The following is a 21,638-nucleotide window of genomic DNA, read 5'->3' on the forward strand; positions in this document are numbered from 1 at the left end:
TCATTAAACCACATTAAATCAGCCCATATATATGATTTTTAAATCAGCCCATATATATGCCCATATATATGATTTTTTAATAATTACTGTTTTGTGATATATAGTCTAGATGACCATGAACACATCACAAGTGGTTTGACCAAAATCAATGGTATGTATCACAAGTTTAATGGGTGTTGAATTCATAATATCCAATATCAAACCAATTCAACCGCGGTAATTCAACACAAGGTAATTCAAAGTGCTTTACATCAACATTAAAAGCGGCAAAAGACATAATTAGACAGTAAATAACAAATAAAATGAAATAAAATGATGAGAAAAGAGGTAAAATAATAAAAAGCACAAGTTGTTAAAAAATAAGTATTTAATTTAAGAGTACGCTTGAGTAAACAGTAATGAACTGAACTAAAAAAAAGGAATTAATTTTGATTAAATACCTTAATAATTAATTGTTACTGGGCATTCATTGTTATTTGGTTTGTGTTTATATCTAAATCCGTCCCAAAGTTTGGTGAAGTACTTTCACCGGATGTTGCTGGTACTTTTGACACATTTACTCCCCAGCAGCAGCAGCTCGGTGATCATGGCTGCCCCGGACCAGAGACAGCCATGTTGGATGATTTAAACCCCTCAGCTCGGACTTGTTATTGTTATTGTTCGGTTATCGCCGTGTCACCGCCAGCAGCAGCTCCTCTGGAGACCGAGGGGACCGAGGAGACCCGGGGCCGGGAGGACTGAGAGGTGAGTGCTGGAGTGAGCTGGTGCGGGAGGAGGAGGATGCTCCGCAGGAACAGCAGATAAACAATGTAACTTCCCCGGCTAACTAGCGCTACAGCCCCAAACACAGGGAGGAGCGGCCCCGGGGCTTCACTCAACACAGCCTGCCGGGGGTTAGTAGTGGCCAGAAGCAGCAATCCGGTGTTTTATTGTGTTCCCGGTGCTCCTAGCCCCGCTGGTGGATGTGGAGTCGGCAGCGTGCTGCTAGCCGGGCTAGCCGCTAGCTGCTAGCTCCTATTGTGGTGATGCGCTAATAACCTTGGGGCTTCATATGGGGGGTTCACGTTCAAATGGAGGAAAAATTTAAAAGGTACCGAGCCTGTGTCTTATATTGGACGCTACGAGTCGTTGCCGCGGCGCTTTAAAGTGTGTTTTTAAGCCTGAATTATGGTTCCGCGTTAAATCGACGCAGAGCCTACGCCGTAGAGTTACGGCGTAAGGGACGCGGCGACGCGCACCCATACGCCGTAGCGCACCCATACGCCGCAGCGCTCTGCGTCGGTGTAACGCGGAACCATGAATCAGCCTTTAGGCGTGAAGCTGCCGCGGCGGCCTCGCTGAGTCCTGCAGGGAGCTGCTGCTCTGCTCCCGCGGGCCTCCCAGCGCCAAATACCCCCTCTAATCCCTCCATTACTGGCTAATAATCATTATTATTAATCAGTATTGTTGCCCCTGGTGCTGCCCGGCTGTGTTTGGCTGCAGTTGCAGCTCTACGGGCTGCACAGCTACGGGCTGAGCGTGTTTTAGATGCTGCCCTCGCCAGGGCCTGCTGCTATCTGCTGCTGCTGCGACATTTTGTTATGTTGTTGGACTGAAATGGTGCTGCTGTCACAAGCTGCACTTGCCAAACATTAGCGGGGTTTATACAGCTCTCTGCGGAAGTGGCACGAATCACGTAGAGTCCCCGCAACTACTGTAGTACAGTCTGTACATAAGAACTAACAACGAAACAAGTTGTACATTTGTTATATAACGCCCAGTTAAACGCTGCTTGGAAGTCACACCTTATTCAGATTGGAGATTATCAGTCAGAAGTGAATGTAGTTTTTATATTGGTCTGTTGTTGTTTTTTTTTTTAGATGGACTCGAATAATCATTTCAACTATGGCACCCACTCCTCAACAAACTCAGGACTGAAACTCTCCTCAGGGGATTCTCTTTACACTAACGGGTCCTCCATGAGTTTTCCTCAGCAGGGGAAGAGTGAGTATATTTTATTTCTTTATTTATTAGAATAATTTTGCATCATTGAGGTATAACTGATGGGTCGCACCCCCTCTCTGATTTTAATCTGCACAACGGCACATAAAGTGACAAACCAGAAAGAGACAGGAAACAACATTTCAAATACACACAAATCTATTGCAAAGAGACCGAACATTTACAGATGAATGAAAAGGACAGTTACACAACAAGAGCAAAGGAGCTATATGCAAACCTGCTGAAAATTACAGTATTACAGGTTCTTCTTGAATCTCTACGGGCACTTGAAAGGATGATCATAAATGGATTCAAAGCTGTTTTTAGTAAACACTTAGTTACTACACCAAGTGACAAAATGACATTACCAAAGAATACACCCAAAATTGCCATAAAGAGAAACATGTAAATAATCCATCCGTTATATATACCTGTTTATTCTAAGTCAGGGTCATCTGGTTCTGCTGAAAACTATCCCCGCTCTTTTTGGTCTAAATGTAGAGGTAGTATACATAATAATAATAATAATAATAATAATAATAGATCTTATTTATAGAGCACTTTTAATTCAGAGAATCTCAGAGTGGTTACAAGATTAAAACGAGTTAAAAACAGGTAAAAAAAAAAAAATCAATAAATATCAATCAAAATCAATACAATTAAGACATTTAAAAACTCAGAGACGGAGAAGCGGCAAACAAACACGCCAGCGTCCTCCTTTCTAGGAGGATCAGGAACCTTCTAGTCATATGTAAAGACTGTTGAATGTAAACAACGACATGCAAAATGACCCAACATTAATGTTTTGCCTCTTCAGCAGTGTGGGACACCATGGTTTGTCGTGGTTTCAGTACCATCTTCATCCCGCGCCCAGAAGCCAATCGTCTTATTTGTTCATGTTTGATATCAGAATCATGTATCAGAATGCAAAGTAAAATGAGCCTTTTATGAAAACACTTTCTAGTTGATGTGCTCTAGCAAGCCATAAAACTAACATTTTCCCCTCACTAAACTAATTTCATCAGCAAACGTAATTCTTTTACTTATCCAAATGTTTTGAACTCAGTTTATGTCCTTGTTTCTAACAGATCTGAATGGCGAAATGAATGTTAATGGCGTTTCTACTGTACTTGGGTCCAGTGTGCCTGGTTCCCACCCCCCATCAACTCCCTATCCACACTTAAGTAACCACCACCAGAGCGGAATGGGCTACGACTACTTGTGGGGAGGACACCCTCAGTATGGTCCAGGCATGGGCACCTCTCCTGGACACGGGATGCACCAGAAGCAGCCTCCATCTGGAATGGGGCAGCCTCAGCCACAGCACCACTTCCAGGGTCATGGACAGTACCAACTGAACGGGGTCATTGAAAGTTCCCCCCAACCCGCTGTTGCCGGCCCGACTAACATCCCTCTAACAGGGAATCAGTACTGGAACAGGAGTAACCCTGGCTCACAGCAGATGAGTTACAATTCCCACAGCATGTATGGAACCTTCCCGAGTCAGGCACATCCTGGGATTACATCGACACAGCATCACCAGCAGCAGTCCTTACAACAGTCCCCACATCAACCATCACAGCAGCACCTGCACTCCCAACGTCAACCCCACCACCGTCACCAGCAGCACCAGCAACCACAACATTATGGGATGATGCCTAATGGGATGCCCTACTACCAGCAGCAGTCGCCCCCTCAGCAACCTCCGCCTCAAGGCCAGGCTCAGATAATGCCCCAAACATCCCAGAGTTTTACACCTCCATGTGGCAGCCCACGACACCACAGTTTAGGCAGAAGGAGCACTGGCAGTCCTCTGCCTGGTGGAATGTCATCAACACCAATTCTGTCACCATCAGCAGTGCAAGACGGTGGATCACCCAAGGGCCACAAAGAAAGGAGCCCCCATGCTACTAGTGTGGGGATGTCTTCTCCAATTCAAGGTCACTTTTCTTTTTATACTTGATTGCTAATATCATTCTGTCCATTGTCTTTCATCCCTGTTTCTAAAAATATACTAGACTATTGTTATAGCTAGAAATGGTTAGTTCTACATGTTGACTGTTTTGTACTTCTGATATCCATCTTTGATTTCCTCATAAGTCAAACTGTTCTCAAAATGCTGTCGGCATTTCATTTCCTCAATACCAAGGAGTCATACTAGTCGTATGATCTCATTTCTCTTTGGTCTCTATTTGACAAGCCCTCCCTGCTCAGGGTCTTACTGAAAAATGACACTCTTGTTTGAGCTACAGCTTCATATTGAATTTGTCTAAAGCAACATTGATAGAGTTCAATGACTGAAGTTGAAATAAATAAAGATCTCTCTGTGTCAGGGGTTATGACTGGGATAGTGTTAGGGTTTGACCAGCAGGGGACACTCTTTCACTTTTTGTTGTATTGTCTGAAAATAAAATTCCATCCATATGGGTTTCTAAAGGAAACGCATACCTCCTGAACATTTTCATTTATGCAAATCCATTTTTACAAATTCAAACCATATTATATTTGATTATCAGTGAGACCAGTTGAATATGATGCCCTCACTTTTGCTGAGTCAAATTTGATTCTTCTATCTTTTAGGGCATTCAAGGGAGATTGTCAAGGAGCCGGACACAAGCTATAATGGCAGCGAAAGGATACCCGTTTCCCAGAGGCCACCCAAGACTGACAGTTGCCAACCCAAATCTGCTGCTCATGCGGGCCCTCAAAGTGATTATTGTCTCCATACAGATCAACCAGGACCTCAGCATCCAGAAATGACCTCCCCTGTCAGAGATCCAGCTGTTAACCCTCATCCCCAGTGTGTGTCATCTCCACCCTCTGGATATAATGCAGGAGGATCTGTGTCTTTAACAAAGACCTCAACACCCCCGCGGGTCTCTACCGCTCCTGCTTTCTCTGGATCCCCCACATCTGCGGCTGGAGCCCCAGTCGTTTCATCCCATGATGTAGAAGCCGCTCCTTCACAAATGTCATCACCTCCCAAAGTGTTCTTTACTCAGTCTTCAGTTGCTTCCTCCAGACTTTCCTCACCTCCCCTAATGGTGCAAGGCCTCAGGGCTTCCACCTCTGGTACAGCTGAAGCAGCTCCCACAGGATCTAAGCATCTGCTGGAAGGATCTTCTTCCCCACTGCTCAAGTCACCCTCAAAAATGTCTACACCCCCTGCTTCAGCTGAGGGCGTGTTTAGACCCGTTGGATGTTTTGCGAGCCCTCCAGTCTCGTCTTCTTTGGAGTCAGCGATTAATCCATCAAAGGCAACATTGCTTCCTAAAGCTTCTGAACCTCCTACAACTGTTTCCCCACCTGCCATAGTCTGCGTCCCTTCTTACTCTGCATCTAACTCACCTCTTGAGATGCAGGAGGTTCATGGGTCCACACCACCTTTGACACCATGCTTCACAGATGCATCTAGGGGTCAGCATGAAATACCTGGTTCTACAAAGTCACTCTCTCCTGCTTTATCTGCAAGTCCAAATCCCTCATCTACCCTTGTGGCTCAATCTCATACGTCTGCATCAGGACCTGTAGCTTCAACATCACCTGGCCCATGTTTGTCAACGTCACAGACTCCTTCACTTGATAGTAAACTTTGTGAGTCACCTCCAACATCCCAGTGTAAAACACACACTCTTCCAGCTGTTGATAAGTGTGTTCCAGCAGCTGATGCAACATCAGCAGCATCCGTGGTGGTGAACCTCCCCCCACAAACAGCCCAAGACAGCCCTGCAGTCCAGCCTCTTTTTACCCTACCTCTTGTAACCACTCAAGCCTCCAGGACTCCACCCATGTCCACACCTCCTGCCTCCGTGCCTCCTGTAATGGGTACGTCTTCTAGAGTGGTCCAAAGCTCAGACACTGACCAGCATCCTCCGCCTGTGCTACCACGGTCACCTCCCAAGTTGGAACGCCATGGTCTTAGCGAGGATAGGAAAGCAGTGGAAAATGAAATAAAACCAGATGAGTGCATTCCTCGTCTTGATCCAGGCAGAGTAATGACATCACAGGTAGAAGCAACTGAAACTAAGAAATCAGAATTGTCACACAAATCTGTTACTGATCTTCCAGGAAAACCCTTACTGACCACCGGTGCTCTCGATCAAACTCTCAAGAATAAACCGGCAGATTCTGAGAAGCAGCACATAAAGAGCGGTATCATGTCTGAGACAGAAGACTCCGTGGCAACGTCCTCTCCACCCGGAAAGTCCCTGCAGCTTAACAGCACAAGGGTGCAGCATCTGACCGATGGACAAAGTTTTGATAACACTTCCCATACTGCCTCTTATTATGATGGCAATTCAACATGTGACAACCTCTCGGATATCAATGTCAGCCCTGTCGCGGAAAAGACCTCTCTTTTATGTGGTGATAGGTCATCTTTAGATGACTCCTCTGACTTCGACCACAGCTTTCCCATGAGAGAGGACAGTTGTCAGTTTGACAACCCTGAGGAGGAGCAATCTGCCACTTTTGACAGCACTGGCGATGGCACAGTTTCAGTGGAAAACTCCAGAGATGATACAGTGGACATGACCGAGGAAGGGGAAGCGTCTGAGGCAGAAGAAACGAGGAGCAGCTGTCAGATTACTGGAGCATCCATGTTGGAGTCTTCTTTAAACAACACTTCTCACAATGGAGAGCCTCCTGTTGACTCAAGTGATGTGTCCAACTCACACCTATTTGTGTCATCTCAGTCAGTTTCTCAAGGTACATTAATTATATTTTTAATTGGCACTATCACACTTTTTTCATAACATTTAATTTATATTTATTTTATTTATATATAATTATTTATTTATTTTATTTATTTATATAAATATTTATTTATATAAATGTTTGTCCAAATAGTATTTTATTTTAAACATTTTTGTTGCTTTTAAACATGGAAACATTTCTCAAAATAAAGGGAGGTATAAATATTGTCTTTTCTAGTCATTTTATTAATCTGAATTTTACTGGAAAAAGTTTAATGTTGTTTGATCTCAGGTCCTGAAGCAGAATGGGAGTCGGGGGGACACGATACACCAGACTCAGCTGGAAACACTATGAAGACCCCTGCTAAAATGGTACTGACACCCCCGAGTTTGAAGATGAGAGATGAAAACGTCTTGGCCACCAGTACCCCAGCAGAGAGTCCTGCTGTACAACCACTTCAGCCAGTCACTGAGGAAGCTATGTCACCTGCCGGAGGTCTTCTGAGCACCCCAGGGAAACCACGCAGACCTCGAACTCCAAAGGCCACATTGATTACAACCACGGGTATTTGACATTCTGATTTAAACCACATTTATACTGTTAACAGAATGTAAGAAATCCTTTTTAAAGGGTCTTTTTGCTTTTCATTTTAAGCTCCAGAAGAGACCAAGCGGAAGCGTCGTGTTCGAACCCCAAAAGTGGAAAAGATTAAGGCAGCTGAAGAAGTTGCCACTAAAGCGGAAGGGGCAAGGGGCAGAAAAAGAAAGAAAGCTCCCAACATTAATGTTAAAGAAACCTCAGAGGTGTCAGGGGAGATGAAGCCTCTCGCACAGGAGGTTGATCCGATAACAGCCGCAATTGAAGCTGTTCTGGCCAATGCTTCAGTCATCAGCCCGGCAGGAGGGAAAACCAAGAAGATGAAAAGGGCTAGGAAGCAAGACCAAGAAGGAAATCTAGTGACACAGAAACAAGATGCCAAACCGGGTGCTGACGACGATGATGATGATGATGGCAGCTCCACTGCAGGTGATGAAGCAGCTTAATACCTTGGTTGAAGGAACCCACATCATACAGTAGTATATATTTGACATTTTTTAAAAGTTGTAAGAGTTTGATTCTGAACTGGTTTAATTGTCTTGAACAGGAGAAGCAAACAGGAGGAGGGTTGCAACAGAGGAGCAAGTGCGTTTCCCCTTAATGCACGGGTAACTTTCCTTTTAATACATATATTTTTTTAAATCTATATATTGGGACTCTCAAAGTTGGCGTGTTGTGTTAGTAATGTGTTAACGCATACTCTGTTAAGCACCACTATTCTTTTCTTTTTTAATGCACCTATTTTTCAGGAAACATGACCCTCGACCCAACCTGTAGTTTGAAGAAATGACGAGTTATGCAGCTGTAATAGACTGTAAAACAAAATACACAAAGCATTGGTTATGTGATGCATAAGAATTCTGAAGAGAGGGTTTGAAGCCTCTTTTTTTTAAATTTTTTATTTAGGATGTAAAATACAAAAAAATCCAATGTATGTCAGTCAAAGTTACCGGTAACTGTGGCTGCCAGCTCTCTCAGCCAACCCATGCTGGAGGAGCTGCAGAGCTCCCAGCAGTTTCAGACAAACTGTTTTAGTCTTGTCCTGTAGCTGCAGCTATGACTACTGGCCCTAACACACTAGAGTTTACACTAACTATAGGCTTTAATTGAAACAGAAAGGTTTTAAATTGGATGTTAAAGGACGAGGTGGTGTCAGCCTCCTTTACCCAAACTGGAAGTTGGTTCCATATTGCAGAAGGCCCGTCCTCCAAATCTACATTTGGATTAAAGTTCAATATCGCAAAAACCGTAATACCTAGCATAATAAGTATTTACAATCTTGAAGTACAAAGCGGTCTGAGTCTTTGAATGATGTCTCTACGATAAATTTCAGCCGAGCAATAAGCGTCTGAATTTTGGCTCTAGCGTTGCCACTAACACTTTTGACGGGGAAGAGTAATGCCCATTGAAGATCGATGGAGACACACGTTTTGATGTATGCCATGCCTGGGTGCACGTTGCGGTTCAGGACACATTTATGGACGAAAAAAAGTGCGGAATAATAACTGGTTTTCCTCGGTTTTTCTGAGGTTTTGCGACTTTAGCTTGCTGCATTGCAATATGGACGGCCACTACCGGGCTGACCATAATAAATAAAACAACAACAATTTGTTTAAAGCACAGATAATTGTCTGCTCAAGTATTATTGCAATATGGGATTAATTGTGAGTTAGCAATGAAAATCTTACAGTTAATCACAATGAAACAAGAGACATGTTAATCAGCACAGGAGTGTTTCAAGCCTCAAATAAATCTTTTTAATCAGACACATGTCCTCTATCTTTATCATTAATTCACTGTCTGCCTTTCCATTGGATTTGATGACTGTAATAAAAAAAGTCACTTAACTCGAGGTTTAATCTCAAAGTTGTGATTGGAATGTAATGAAAAACTCTTATTTGTAGTTGGAGGAGGGAGATTCGCGTGAAGAAAATGGAGAGCCGCATGAAGGGGGAAACTTGGTATTACACTCCTTGTGGAAGAAGGATGAAGCAGTTTCCTGAAATCATCAAGGTGACTTTATTTTATTTTTTTCTTCAAATAAACTACAGGCTAAAAGACTTCATAAAGGTCTCAAACCACAGTCTCGTCACAGATGAGAGCCTGGCGGTAGCATCAATCATGTCATAAATTGACTGCCCTCTCTTGCTTCTACCATGTCTTACCGACCCCTCCCAGTACCTGAAGAGACACGTAGACAGCGTGGTCACCAGAGAACACTTCAGCTTCAGTCCACGCATGCCTGTTGGAGATTTCTATGAAGAAAGAGAAACTTCTGAGGTCTGTAAATACTCTTCTTTTCTTTCCTGTTAAGATAAACTCATTCACAGTTAGGAATTTGGATCAAAACTGCTGCAAATTTACACTCCTACTCTTACCAAAATGACAGGACATTTTAGTCACAGTGAATCATATCCATGTCTGAAATGTATTACAGGGCATGAAGTGGGTCCTCTTGGCTAATGAGGAGGTTCCTTCTATGATCATGGCCATCACCGGTCGGCGCGGTCGACCTCCAAATCCTGATAAAGAGAAACCTCGCAGGATTCGTGGCCTGAAAGGGGGACAGGCTCGCCGCCCTGGCAGACCTCCTAAATTCAAGATGGTTGACCTCCTCAGCAAAGTAGATGCCAAACTGCTAAAGCGACTTGAGGCCAAGGGTCAGTGAAGGCTGAGTAAAAGAGTTTTATGGTTACTTTGTATGACCAATAATGAATACAGTTCTTTCAGCTGGTTGGTTGATGGTTTTCTCATTCCAGTGCTGCTAATGTTAATGTGACTAATTATTTGTGTTAATGTTGTTATAGAAGCTCTCACAGAGGAGGAAAAGGAAAAAATAGCAAAAATAAAAAAGAAAATGAAAAAAAAGGTATGTAGTTCAGACTGGTTTCAATATTAATGTTACACTATTTATTTCTCATCCTGGTTTTGTTTTGATTTCCATTTTCTAGGCAAGAATGAAGAGGAGAGAGGATGCAAAGATCAAGAAGATGAGAGAAGGAAAAAAGAAAGCCAAGGTTCAGGATTACTTGCCTTGTGAACATGTAAAATAATTGCCCCTTTTATCCAGCACCAGATCCTCTTCAACTGTGTTTTCTATTTTTTCTGCTGTTTTTAGCTTGAGCACGAGACCAAACTCCTTGAGGGAAAGATTGAACCAACAGACTCAACGGCCCCTCAGGTCACTCATTTGGACTCTGCTGCCGAGCCCAAAAAGCCTGGCCGTAGGAGGTCGGTGAAGGTTGAAGCCACTACACCCGTGCAGACAGAAAGGGTAGTCCAGAGTAATAGGGTGACAAGTGCTCGGAGTAAAGCCAAGGCCCTGGCTAAAGCCCAGGCGGAGGCAGAGGCAGCAGCTCAAGCTGCTGTAGCGGCTAAGAGGGCGGCGGAGCGGCGAGCACAAGCCCAGAGACGACTGGAGGAGCGGAAGAGGCAGCAGCTGATAGCAGATGAGTTGAAGAAGCCCGCCGAGGACATGTGTCTCACTGACCACAAAGTGAGTTTTTAGTTTGACTCATATTATGATAGGCTTCACTATTGAAATTGAATAAAAAATATATATATATATTTCCTCCATCAGCCCCTGCCAGAGCTGTCCCGCATTCCTGGCGTGGTTCTTTCTGGAACAGCTTTCGCACACTGCCTGGCTGTGGTGGAGTTCCTTCACGGTTACGGAAAGCTCATCGGTCTCAATGTGCCCAAGGACATTCCCAGTCTCGCTACCCTTCAGGAAGGTCTTCTGGGTCTGGGGGACAGTCAAGGAGAAGTTCAGGAGCTACTGATAAAACTGGTGGAGTCAGCACTGCATGATCCAGGCCTGCCTTCCTATTATCAGGTCGGTGACAAACTGAGTTTTTTTTCTATTAAAGCAACTATTGCCGATGACTTCTGAGACATTTCATGCTTTTCTTTTCTGCTTTTTCACCATTTCATACCAATCTACAGTCAGTAAAGATACTCGGGGAAAAGTTGGTCGAGTTGGAACTGACCCGCAACACAGTCTCAGAAGCTCTTCGCATCTTTTTGGAATCCTATGGTTATGACACGGAGGTTTGCAACACATTGAGGACCAAAACGTTTCATGCCCTGTCTCCAGACACCAAGGCATCAATCCTGGGTTTCCTTGTGGAAGAGCTTAATGGCAGCAACATTGTGACAAGGTTGGGCTTAGAATTTTTTCTGTACTTTCAGAAAATTTAGAGATTTTGCACTTGAATCTAAACTTTTTACAACATTGCCATTAGGGTTGAACGATTCATTGCATCTGCGATTATATCTCAATATAATATAATGTGATTTTGACATCGCAACGTGAGCGATTATAGGTCTGTCACATGACGCGAGAGTGCAAGCACTAGACTGCAACAACTCTTCATGCTGTGCTTTACTCTGTTGCGCAACAGCCTCTGGCTAGACTGTTTTATACAGTCTATGGACTAGATGGACCAGTCTGGAGCTCAATCAGCTGGAACTGTCTGGAAGAGCAACAACAAATCCATACTTTAGGATTATTTGGATTTTTAGGAAAGGAAAATGCCACGCAATGTCAGGAGTAAAACTACAATCTTGTTCCAGCATGTTAAAAAAGAAAAAAACAAACACCAGAGCCATGTTCGACAAATGTGTGGCTAAAATGTCGAGCGTTACTGCGCCAGACAAGCCAAAAATGGGGATCATTGCCCGAAATGATTGAAAGTGCTGCTCCTTACGAGTGCAGTTTAAAGCGGCACGTTAAAACCACTCTGTCAACAACTGAGTCCTCAGCTAAAGATGTGGCGCCTAAATTAAAATATGCACAGATGTCAGTCTTTGGAAAAAAAATGTTATACTAAATGTATATAATATTGTGTTTGTATTAAAATCATCCATTAGGTTTTATTGAAGACAATAAATCTCATATTAAATCCCATTATTGGGGGAAAAAATTGCAATTAGATTATTTTCCAAAGTCGTTCAGCCCTAATTGCCAAAGTTTTCTTTATATATATGACGTCTGTTTTTGTATTTTAGTGACATCGACAACACGTTGGAAAACATGGCAACTTACAGAAAGAACAAGTGGACCATTGATGGGAAACTGCGCAAGTAGGACAATTTTCTTCCTCTTAAGATTAAGAATAATTAAGTTTTTATTTTTTTAATCGCTTCATTGACATTTAATATTTTAAATTGTTTTGTTTTTCTCTTTTTCAGACTAAAAGCTGCACTAGCACGGCGCACAGGCCGCTCTGAGGAGGAGCTGTGTTTTGAGGAGAGGAGGCGCAGCGCCAGAGTAGCTGAAGAAGAGAACCTCAGTCTAGAGGAGACTGGTCTGGTCCTGGAGAGAGGGAGCCGACGAGCACGCAAAGAAGAGCCTAAAGTCAGCGATGTATGTATCTGGGCTTTATTCAAAATAAAAACGTTATATTTCCTACATTTAATGTTCATTATTGTTTTGACAGAATGAGAGCCCCAGCAACGCCAGCATTCCAGAGCTTGAACGGCAGATAGATAAGCTAACCAAAGTAAGCCTTTAGCTATTTGCAGTGCTTTACATATTTATATTTGCTTTCTATTAAATATGCTTTTACTTTAAACCCCCACAGCGACAAGTTTTTTTCCGTAAAAAGCTGCTCCAGTCCTCTCATTCCATGCGGTCCATAATGCTGGGTCAGGATCGTTACCGACGCAGATATTTGGCTCTACCTCACCTCGGAGCAGTTCTGGTTGAGGGTCCTGAAGAACTGCTGAGTGAGTCTGGCACTCAATCTTGAGTTTTTACATTTTCTAGAATGTAGGCTTTTTTAAAATGTATTTTCTTTTACTCCTTGCAGCTTCAGGAGATGTCCTTGTAGCTGAGGTGCCCGTCACTTTCCTCAAAAAAGAGCCCAAAGTTGAGGAGCCTCCCATGCCGACGACTCCACCTCCTGTTCTACCTTCATCTCCATCTTCTGTCACTCCCGGCCAGGAAGAGGACCCCCTTCCCGGCACTGCGTCCCTTATGAGCACGCAAAGAAGTCGCGGACGTCCACGAAAAATCAAACCTGAAGTTGAGCTTCACCTCCGCACAGCAAAGATCCGCCGCCGGCGTCGAAGTAGCATCAGATCTGATGGAGGAGAAAGCCTCACATCACCCAACAATCCCACTCAAGACCTCACTCAAGCAGCTTTCCAAAACTGGCTCAGCCAGCCCCATGACACGGTGGTCAATGGGACGTGTTCGATGGCGGGGGAAGCTTCAGAGGGCAATCGGCCTGAGGAAAGTGTCAAAGATATGGCAGAGAAACGAGGACAGTGGTTCAATCTGCTCCCCAAACAACCCTGTGATGATAGCTCTTTGACTGAACCCCAAACGCCCACCTCGCCCCGCTCGCCTCCAAAACTTCTCCTTCAGATCCCAGGTGTTTCGCCAGCATCCGCTGCTTCTGTCATGCAGGTTCGCTTATTAAATGACGGCAAATGCATATCCTGTAATAGTGCTCTTTGAATCTGTACAATACAAAAACAAAATTCTCTCCTTTCCTCAGCTGGATACATCTTTGCCTGCCCAGCTTCCTGCTGAGCATGGAGCTCCGGAGGCCCCGCAGGACGGAGCTCCAGCGGCACCGCAGGACGGCAACCCCCCAGACGCTCCTTCCCCTGCACTTGCTGGTTCTCTGCCGACAACTCCTCAGCTTCTTGCAGCTGCCATTACTCCAAGTCCAGCCGTACCTGCCACCCCTGCCACCCCTGCCAGGCCCGGCCGCAGACGGAGGAGAAGCAGCAGAGGCGGGAGTCCCGCCCGCCGAGGGGCCCGGGGAGCTGCAGCTAAACGCCGCGGCCGCCCACCCAACTCTGTGTTTCAGGAACTGGAGCAGCAGTACTTCACACAGCTGGTGGTCAAGCCCATACCAGCATGTAAGTGGTTTCTGTTACAGAGACAATCTGCTTAACTCTTTGCTAAAAATCAAAAATATCTGCTTTGTTTTAGATTAATTTACAGTGTGTTATTCTTAAACAACTTTAAATTTGAATCTAGTCACTTGCCTGACAAAATTGAGGTCTTTAATGCTTCTGTGGAATGGATGTCCTGTAGAGCTCTTTCTTCTTTACGCTCTTTCAAACTCCTGGATTTACTTTAAGCAGAACTTGATGAGCTGTGGGTCTTTTTAGTCTAAGGTCCCAGTCATGGTTGGTTTTTAACGAAGGTCCCAGTACAGAAAACTGATGATGGTTTTGTGCAGTTTTTGTAAATGATTCACTCTTATTTATTTCTCTTTAATCTGTTGTGTAACAAAGTATAATGGGTTTGTTCCCCAGCAATGGTGCGTGGTTGGTGGTGGATCAAGGATCCACAGGAACTGTTTTCCACATTACAGTCCCTCCATCCACGGGGCGTCAGGGAGAAGGTGCTGCATAAGCATCTGGCGAAGCACATGGAGTGTCTAACTGAGATGTGCACCAAAACTATCAGCGGTGAGTGCTATTAGCAATTACCTTTTCATTCTGTGTCCATCCACCGTTCTGCCAAACCACTGGTGTCATGCTCATCCTAAAAAATATTCCTTTCTGTTTCTACCATGTAGATCCGATGTTTGAGCAGAAGGTTGAGCAGAAGGACCGGCTGCTGGAGGCTCTGCAGCAGCCCTGGCAGGTGCAGGAGAAATCCATGGAGGCAGACGTCAGCGCTCTGCAGTGGGTGGAGGACCTGGAGCAGCGGGTCATTGCTTTTGATCTAATTATGAAAGTGAGTGTGACGCTTTAGTTTTTCCTCAGTTTCAAAATAAATGTGTTTTTTTTTTTTGTTGTTTTTTTTTTTAATATCTGAAAACTTGTTTCTTTTAAGGCACCTCCTTTGAATGTGGTGAATGATGCGGAGACGAGCACAGACGCACTAATGGCTGAGTTTCAGGTAGTCTTTGTCACTTTTCATGAAACCATTCTCTGCAAATTCAGACCAGATGGGTTTTTAAGTTGTCTTTGTTGTGGTAAAAAAGTATCTAATCCCTCTGTAGAAACACAGTTTAACCACTCAAGGTGACTGCAATAACTGAATAAGACCTGAAATAGTATAAAAGTGCTCTAAAATAAAGACTTGCAACATGGCACGAATTAGTGAATTATTTAATTAGCTTTTGCATGCAAAATTGTCAAAACATACATCTCCAGTTTCTTTTTTTTTTTTTTTTTTTTTTTCATTTTGTCAAAATTAATTTTTTTTTTTTTTTTTTTTTTTTTACTTTATTTTTAAGAAATTTTACAATATATATGGAACAAGGGGAAAAAAAAGAAAAGGACATTAACAAACGGCACAGATGGGATAATAAAAAGCACAGGGGTAAAGTGGATCAATATAATGTGTACATTTTAAGAGATAGAGCTAGGTCCAGGTCTCAAAGACAATTGTATTATTATCTTCGTATGTCCACAATCTACTGTATCATTCATATTATAGAGCATAAAGTACTCAAAGCCAAGACAACAAAACACAATCACATAAATAAATGCTAACTGTGTCCTGCTATGGTGAGGAACCATATTCCAAATGAGCTGTCCATTTCCTCCAGTAAGTAGAGAATTTATCCATGCACAAGTTCAAGGAAAAAGTCAGTCTTTCCATGTCATATATTTCTTTCACAATTGTAATCCACTCCTCCTTCGATGGGGGCTCTTTTGAATACATCTCCAGTTTCAATGCAAGAGTGACACAGAGAGTCTCCAGTACAGCAGTTTTGAAGAACAAAGCTTTGTGCTCTTTAGACAAAATAACATGGACGATACTGGTCTGACTTGACTGTACTCATAATGACCTCACAGAGTGACTGGACATTTCCATCACTGTCTTACTCAACATTACTTGAGCTCTTCATGTCCTTGCCTCCTTTCAGCCCTACACAATCCCTGATCCAGACTCCACACGTGACGACCTTCAGTACTATGAACATGACGTGGACCCACGGGATGATTGGATTGTGCGAACCAAGAAGGAGTGGTCCGGCTTGCCTCGCATCGCCACGCACCCGGTGGACCTGGCCGTGCTGCGCTTGGCCAACCTGGAGAGAAACATTGAGAGACGCTACCTGAAAGAGCCGCTGTGGAACCCAGCTGAGGTGATGCGACTCGCTCCGCTCACTCCTACACCTGGAGAAGAGCAGCCAATGGATGTCTTCAGGTGAGTAGGACCCTGGGGATGCTTTTTTAAAAATGTTTTAACATGATTTACTCATTGATTGTCATCTATCCTAGTCTGGAGAGTGAAATCACCTCTCGACTACGAACGTGGCGGCAGGCTTTAGATCGTTGCCGTAGTGCTCCCCAGCTCTGTCTGTGTTTACTTCAGCTGGAGAAAGCCATTGCATGGGAGAGATCCGTTACTAAAGTGGTGAGAATTGTCATTAGATTTAATTCAGATTTGATTTCATGGTGTATAGGATATCGAGTCTAACTTTTTTTTTATCTTTAAAAGACCTGTCAGGTTTGCAGAAAGGGGGACAATGATGAGTGCTTGTTGCTATGTGACAGCTGTGACCGGGGCTGTCACATGTACTGCCTGAAGCCCAAAATCACGCAGGTTCCAGAGGGAGACTGGTTTTGTCCAACCTGCCTTGCCAAGGTCAAAATCCATCAATTGATTCCTGACTTCAGAGCAAAATTTCATTTTTTGTTTGTTTTTTTCTTAACTTGCTACTCTGCTTCTCCATTTAGGCGGATGGTGAGTCCCAGCAATCATCCAAAAAGCGTGCCAGGGTGAAGAAGAGAAGGTATGAAGACGACAGCTCTGAGGATGAGATAAAATTGCGACCCACTGTCATGACAACACGGCCTAAGGAGTCTCCGGCACCTTCATCATCCTCCCGTCACTCTGGAGAAGGAAGCAGCGCTAAACGGCGTCGTATGATGACACGCAACCAACCAGACCTCACCTTCTGCGAGTGAGTCCTGATCACTGTTAAGACATTCGCCTGCAAATAATTAAATTATGACATGAACTCTATTTTTAAAAGGAACTTTTGGTTACCAGGCTGACATAAGTGTTGATAGTTATGCTTTGGTGAATTAGTTTTTATTGTATTTTTATATAAGATGTATTTAATTTCTAAGGATCATTCTAATGGAGATGGAGGCCCATGCAGATGCCTGGCCCTTCCTGGAACCAGTCAACCCCCGGCTGGTGCCCGGCTACCGCCGCATCATCAAGAACCCCATGGACTTTCTCACCATGAGAGAGAGGCTGCTGCAGGGAATGTAAGAACTAAATACTTTCACAAATAGTTCCTTGTTTGTTTGTTTTCAAGAAGACTTGGTCATTAAGATTGTCTTCAGTCATCACGTTATGATAAAAAAAGTAGTAAAAGTGCAAAAAACATCCTAAACAAATGATGATACTGTCTTAAAAGAACAGACAAAAAAATTGCAATTATCCAGAAGTCCTCACTGAGCCTAAAACATAGTTTAACCAGTTTTTAGAATGTTGTCAGATAAATTAAAGGCTGTTTTCTAAGCCCATTGTTCAGTGTGTTGAGTTCCCCGTCCCTTTTTTTGTTTTTCCATTTTTTTTCTCTTACACCTTTCACATTATTGTCGTACTTTAGGTACAGCTCTTATTTCTTTTATCCACTTTTCTCAACTCTCATCCCTTTCTTGTGCATGTTGACATCAATCCTTTGTGCTTTTCTCTGTCTCAGGTACTGCAGCTGTGAGGAGTTTGCAGCTGATGCTCAGCTGGTCTTCAACAACTGTGAGCTCTTCAATGAGGACACGTCTGAAGTGGGAATGGCGGGACACTCGATGAAGCGTTTCTTTGAGAGCCGCTGGGCGGAATTCTACTCGGACAAGGACAAATAGGAGTGGCTACGATCGCCCTGATGGTGGGGCTGTAGACTGTTGGTGCTTTTAGCGTCCCATTCACACTTCCCATTACTGCTAAGACTTCCTGGTGGTTGTTCCAGCTTTGTGTATTATCTATTATCTCATGTATAGGTATATATGTATAGATTTTGGCTCTCTGTCTGTTATGGTTTCCTCCACAGGCCTATTTTTTTCTTTTCTTTTTTTTTTTAAGGCCCACAGCTAAAATGGCTTAAACTTATGCCCATTCCCCAATCAAAGTGAGGACATGCTATCTTCACCCTCCACCTTTTGTGTTTTCTTTACCTCGACACCCCATCTGCTGTCATGTCACATCACAAGCTCCATGTCATAGCAAGGCCCTTGGTCAAGTCCTGCTCTCGGCTGAAGATGCAGCCTCAGGCCGTGAGTATTTTAGTTCTCACACTTTTACTGAAGGTCAGGGACTGATCACACTGTCGCAGACCGGACCTACTCATCTCTGCTCAATGAAAAAAAAAAAAATGGATCAAAACTCTTGATAGACTTAAGGTCCTTTCTCACCTGTTCATTGGAAATGTAATGTAACGTGGTCTTATGCCTAGAAGTAATTTTTCGGGTCATTTTATTTATATATATATATATATATATTATATATATTTATATATAAATAATATTAAATATAAACCATAGCTGGGATTATTTAATAGCAATAGCTTGTAGTGAATGTGTACAGATTACCTTATAGAGATGTTTAGACAATTTATGAAAAAGGCCAGTCAAACTAAAAGGAATCTGTGGGACTGTCAGGAATAGTTGTATAACCTACACTTAAGTCTGCACGCACACTTTTCAACACGCTATTTATACCCACCTTCTACTGCTGTGTTAACATTGGGTTATGAAACTGGAGGGATTTTAGCGTTGGTCAGTCTTAGATTTAGATTTCAGTGTCCGATTTGTGATGAGCAAAAGCAAATATTCTGCTAGTTACACCTGAACTGTCTACAACCAAAAGGATCCTTCAGTCATTCTAGCACCTGTAAATAGTTTGGACACAGACACACAAACACTGAAAGTTCGCTCTTGCACTGTAATCGCAACTTACAGGTCTATTTGAATATTTGCACATCTCCAATACAATAAAGTCTGCAGCTGCAAGACTGGAGGTGGGCAAGTGTTTAAAAACTTGAGTTTTTAATTGTAGCTCATCAGACCAGATGAAAAACTTCTGAAAGTGGCTACAGCAGGGGGAAATTCTTCTTTTAAAAGACTAGAATTGCAAATGAGCTGATGAAGTACTGGGCAAGTTTCTGTCTGGTTTTCTGTCTTTACATTCCTCTTTTATTATGTTGTTTTTGTTTTTGGTGCTGTTAAGGGTCCATGTGTGATGTTGCACAGCATGGTTGGTGTGCTATGAAGGCGCAGGATGACTCCGCAGTCCGACTTTTATTTAAACTTTCTTACACTGAACTTACATCCACTGATAGGAAACAAACGTTGATGTTCCTTAGTACACTTAAAGGGACGGTATGTTCATATTTTTCTTTCCAAAAAAAAAACAACAAAAAAACATGAAAACCAAATGTGGTGTTAAGTGAATTTTTAAAAATGTACAGTTTTGGTGACTTTAAATTTGTTCCTTTATATTTTTAGGACCAATTCATTTTTAAGAGGAGGTATTACAAGACTCTGTTGTATTAAGGTGATGTAACACGTGTGCATCTGTAGAATGTACTGTGAGCTGAATAAAAACACATCTTGTAGAGAGTATATTTCTTCCTTTTTCTGTGTATTTGTTTAAATCCAAATGTTGGAATGAATGAATGAATGAATTGTTTATTTAGGTGCCATACACCTTTAAGGTGCCCAGCCTATAAGGGCTTACAAGACACAGATTGGATGTCCTTGATTCCTCCCATCAATAGTTTAAACTGAAAATAACCTGTAACTAATAATATCTCTGTTAAATCTATGGCAGATTAAAATTAGCTGTTGCCTGCATTGTAAAAAAAAAAATAATAATTAGAATTTCATATAATAAGATTATCATGAATTGCAACAGTCAGTCATTTGGACAGAACATGGATCTATAAATTGATTGTATTGTGGAATCATTAATAGCAGATTTTGTGGATTACACATCAGCAAACAAGTGATGGATCATTTTTTTTGAATAAAGGGTATGCTTCTGATCTGATTGAAACATTACTCAACTTCACTACCATAGTAATTACGTTTACTGTGACTTTTACACTGCAGTTCCATAAGGAGTTCCAGTTATGCTTTCCAAAGAAATGCTGTAAAGATGCTTTGAGAGCATCATTTTTTCCCACTGGGCCTTGATGTGAGTCACATGACAAGAATGAAGTAAGATGTTCCAGCACAGGATGAGGTAGAGTTCCTAATTACCAAAGAGTTCTGCCAAAGCATTTGTTATACGCTGTTCAGCTCCCTGTAGAGTCCTGTCCAAGGCACATGCTGGCGGAGGCATCCTGGCATCATCCCCAGCTGCTTCATTGTGGTGGTGGCTCAGGAGAGATGCACACTCTACATTTACATCTGAAAAGAACTGAACCACAAGTGCACAGAACTGTCAGATTTAAACATCAAAAATGTCTCTGATGTATCTTTTTCTTTCCCTTCGCCCTCCATCACTCCCTCAAACCCCCTAGCTTGCACTTCAAATGAGCGAGTCTATGTGTGTTATGTGCGAAATAGTAGCTGTGTCAGCACTCTGGGTGGGTGGGTTTGGGAGTGAGCGGTGGGGCCGAAAACTCCCCACGCCAGCGGGTTCCAGTGCACCCCCCTCCACACATTTGGGCTTAGCCCCACAAAAGGGGGGATAAATGGTTACACAGTTGCTGTGGTGAGAATGGGGTAATCCACGGCATAATGGGGCACACCAGCAACCCCACCCCACTACCAACCAGTTCATTCTGGACACAGTTGGACACATCGGGGGCCCTTTCATGTTTGAAGTGGTCAAGAAAATGAGTACGGACACCAAACATTTAGCTGTTCAGTGTGTGTACTGATATCAAAGAGCAAGAGCTTGTACTGGCACAACATCTCATGAGGCTCTATGGCAACAGCATCATGAAAGTGTTTGTTCCCATGGCGATTCAGAGATGAAGCTCATAAATAGTTTATAGAAAACAAAATCGCAGTTTTCAGTATCATGTGTGATATCTTTGAGTGTAATGACATCATAACTGTAGTCGTTTGGCTGCATTTTAAACTCCTGCTCAAGTTTTTTAACATCCATCCATCCATCCATCTATCTATACCTGCTTATTCTGGGATCCCTTAGGATCAATAAAGTATCTATCTATCTCATTTTTTGACCTTGCTAGTCCAATTCATTTATTTTGTTAATATGAACTTATTTTAGTTTTTCCGGCCTGGAACTCATTGCAGAAAGGAGAGATACCGAGGCCTTCTCGAGTGGGAAAGACCGTGCCTCAGTGCCAGGAGGATGGGAGGAGATGAAGTGTTTGAGATGTTATTTTTCCTAAATTCTTTCTACAAATATATCTCAAGGTGTGCAGTTATACAAGGTCACTGTTGCATATTTCATT

The 21,638-nt window shown here is 43.0% G+C and overlaps 1 protein-coding gene across 2 annotated transcripts; it reads left to right on the forward strand.

The window, feature by feature from the left end:
• Positions 1–560: 560 nt before the first annotated feature.
• On the forward strand, positions 561–19,824 carry baz2a (bromodomain adjacent to zinc finger domain, 2A). Of its 2 annotated transcripts, none has more exons than XM_061735766.1 (30): positions 561–744; positions 1,860–1,983; positions 3,069–3,920; positions 4,561–6,687; positions 6,967–7,239; positions 7,330–7,701; positions 7,820–7,880; positions 9,177–9,285; positions 9,451–9,552; positions 9,710–9,932; positions 10,080–10,141; positions 10,224–10,289; positions 10,391–10,768; positions 10,853–11,107; positions 11,218–11,432; positions 12,283–12,357; positions 12,466–12,640; positions 12,714–12,776; positions 12,858–13,002; positions 13,086–13,687; positions 13,779–14,148; positions 14,551–14,706; positions 14,817–14,977; positions 15,077–15,142; positions 16,119–16,402; positions 16,477–16,612; positions 16,697–16,843; positions 16,936–17,162; positions 17,332–17,475; positions 17,916–19,824. In XM_061735766.1, exons 2-30 carry the CDS (start codon positions 1,860–1,862, stop codon positions 18,073–18,075), a joined length of 8,130 nt encoding a protein of 2,709 aa, XP_061591750.1. In that variant the 5' UTR covers positions 561–744; the 3' UTR covers positions 18,076–19,824. The 2 variants fall into 2 exon arrangements, with proteins under 2 accessions (XP_061591750.1, XP_061591751.1); XM_061735767.1 differs by lacking the exon at positions 561–744 and adding an exon at positions 770–893.
• The last annotated feature ends 1,814 nt before the right edge of the window (positions 19,825–21,638 follow it).

Source organism: Cololabis saira, chromosome 12 (assembly GCF_033807715.1).
Source record: "Cololabis saira isolate AMF1-May2022 chromosome 12, fColSai1.1, whole genome shotgun sequence".
Lineage (NCBI taxonomy): Eukaryota > Metazoa > Chordata > Actinopteri > Beloniformes > Belonidae > Cololabis > Cololabis saira.

Bases quoted from the DNA above. Each gene is read 5' to 3' on its own strand.
- baz2a (XM_061735766.1), top strand. From the start codon at position 1,860: ATGGACTCGAATAATCATTTCAACTATGGCACCCACTCCTCAACAAAC. The intron at 7,702-7,819 runs GTGATGAAGCAG...TGTCTTGAACAG, and splicing joins TGATGGCAGCTCCACTGCAG to GAGAAGCAAACAGGAGGAGG. The intron at 10,142-10,223 runs GTATGTAGTTCA...TCCATTTTCTAG, and splicing joins AAAAGAAAATGAAAAAAAAG to GCAAGAATGAAGAGGAGAGA.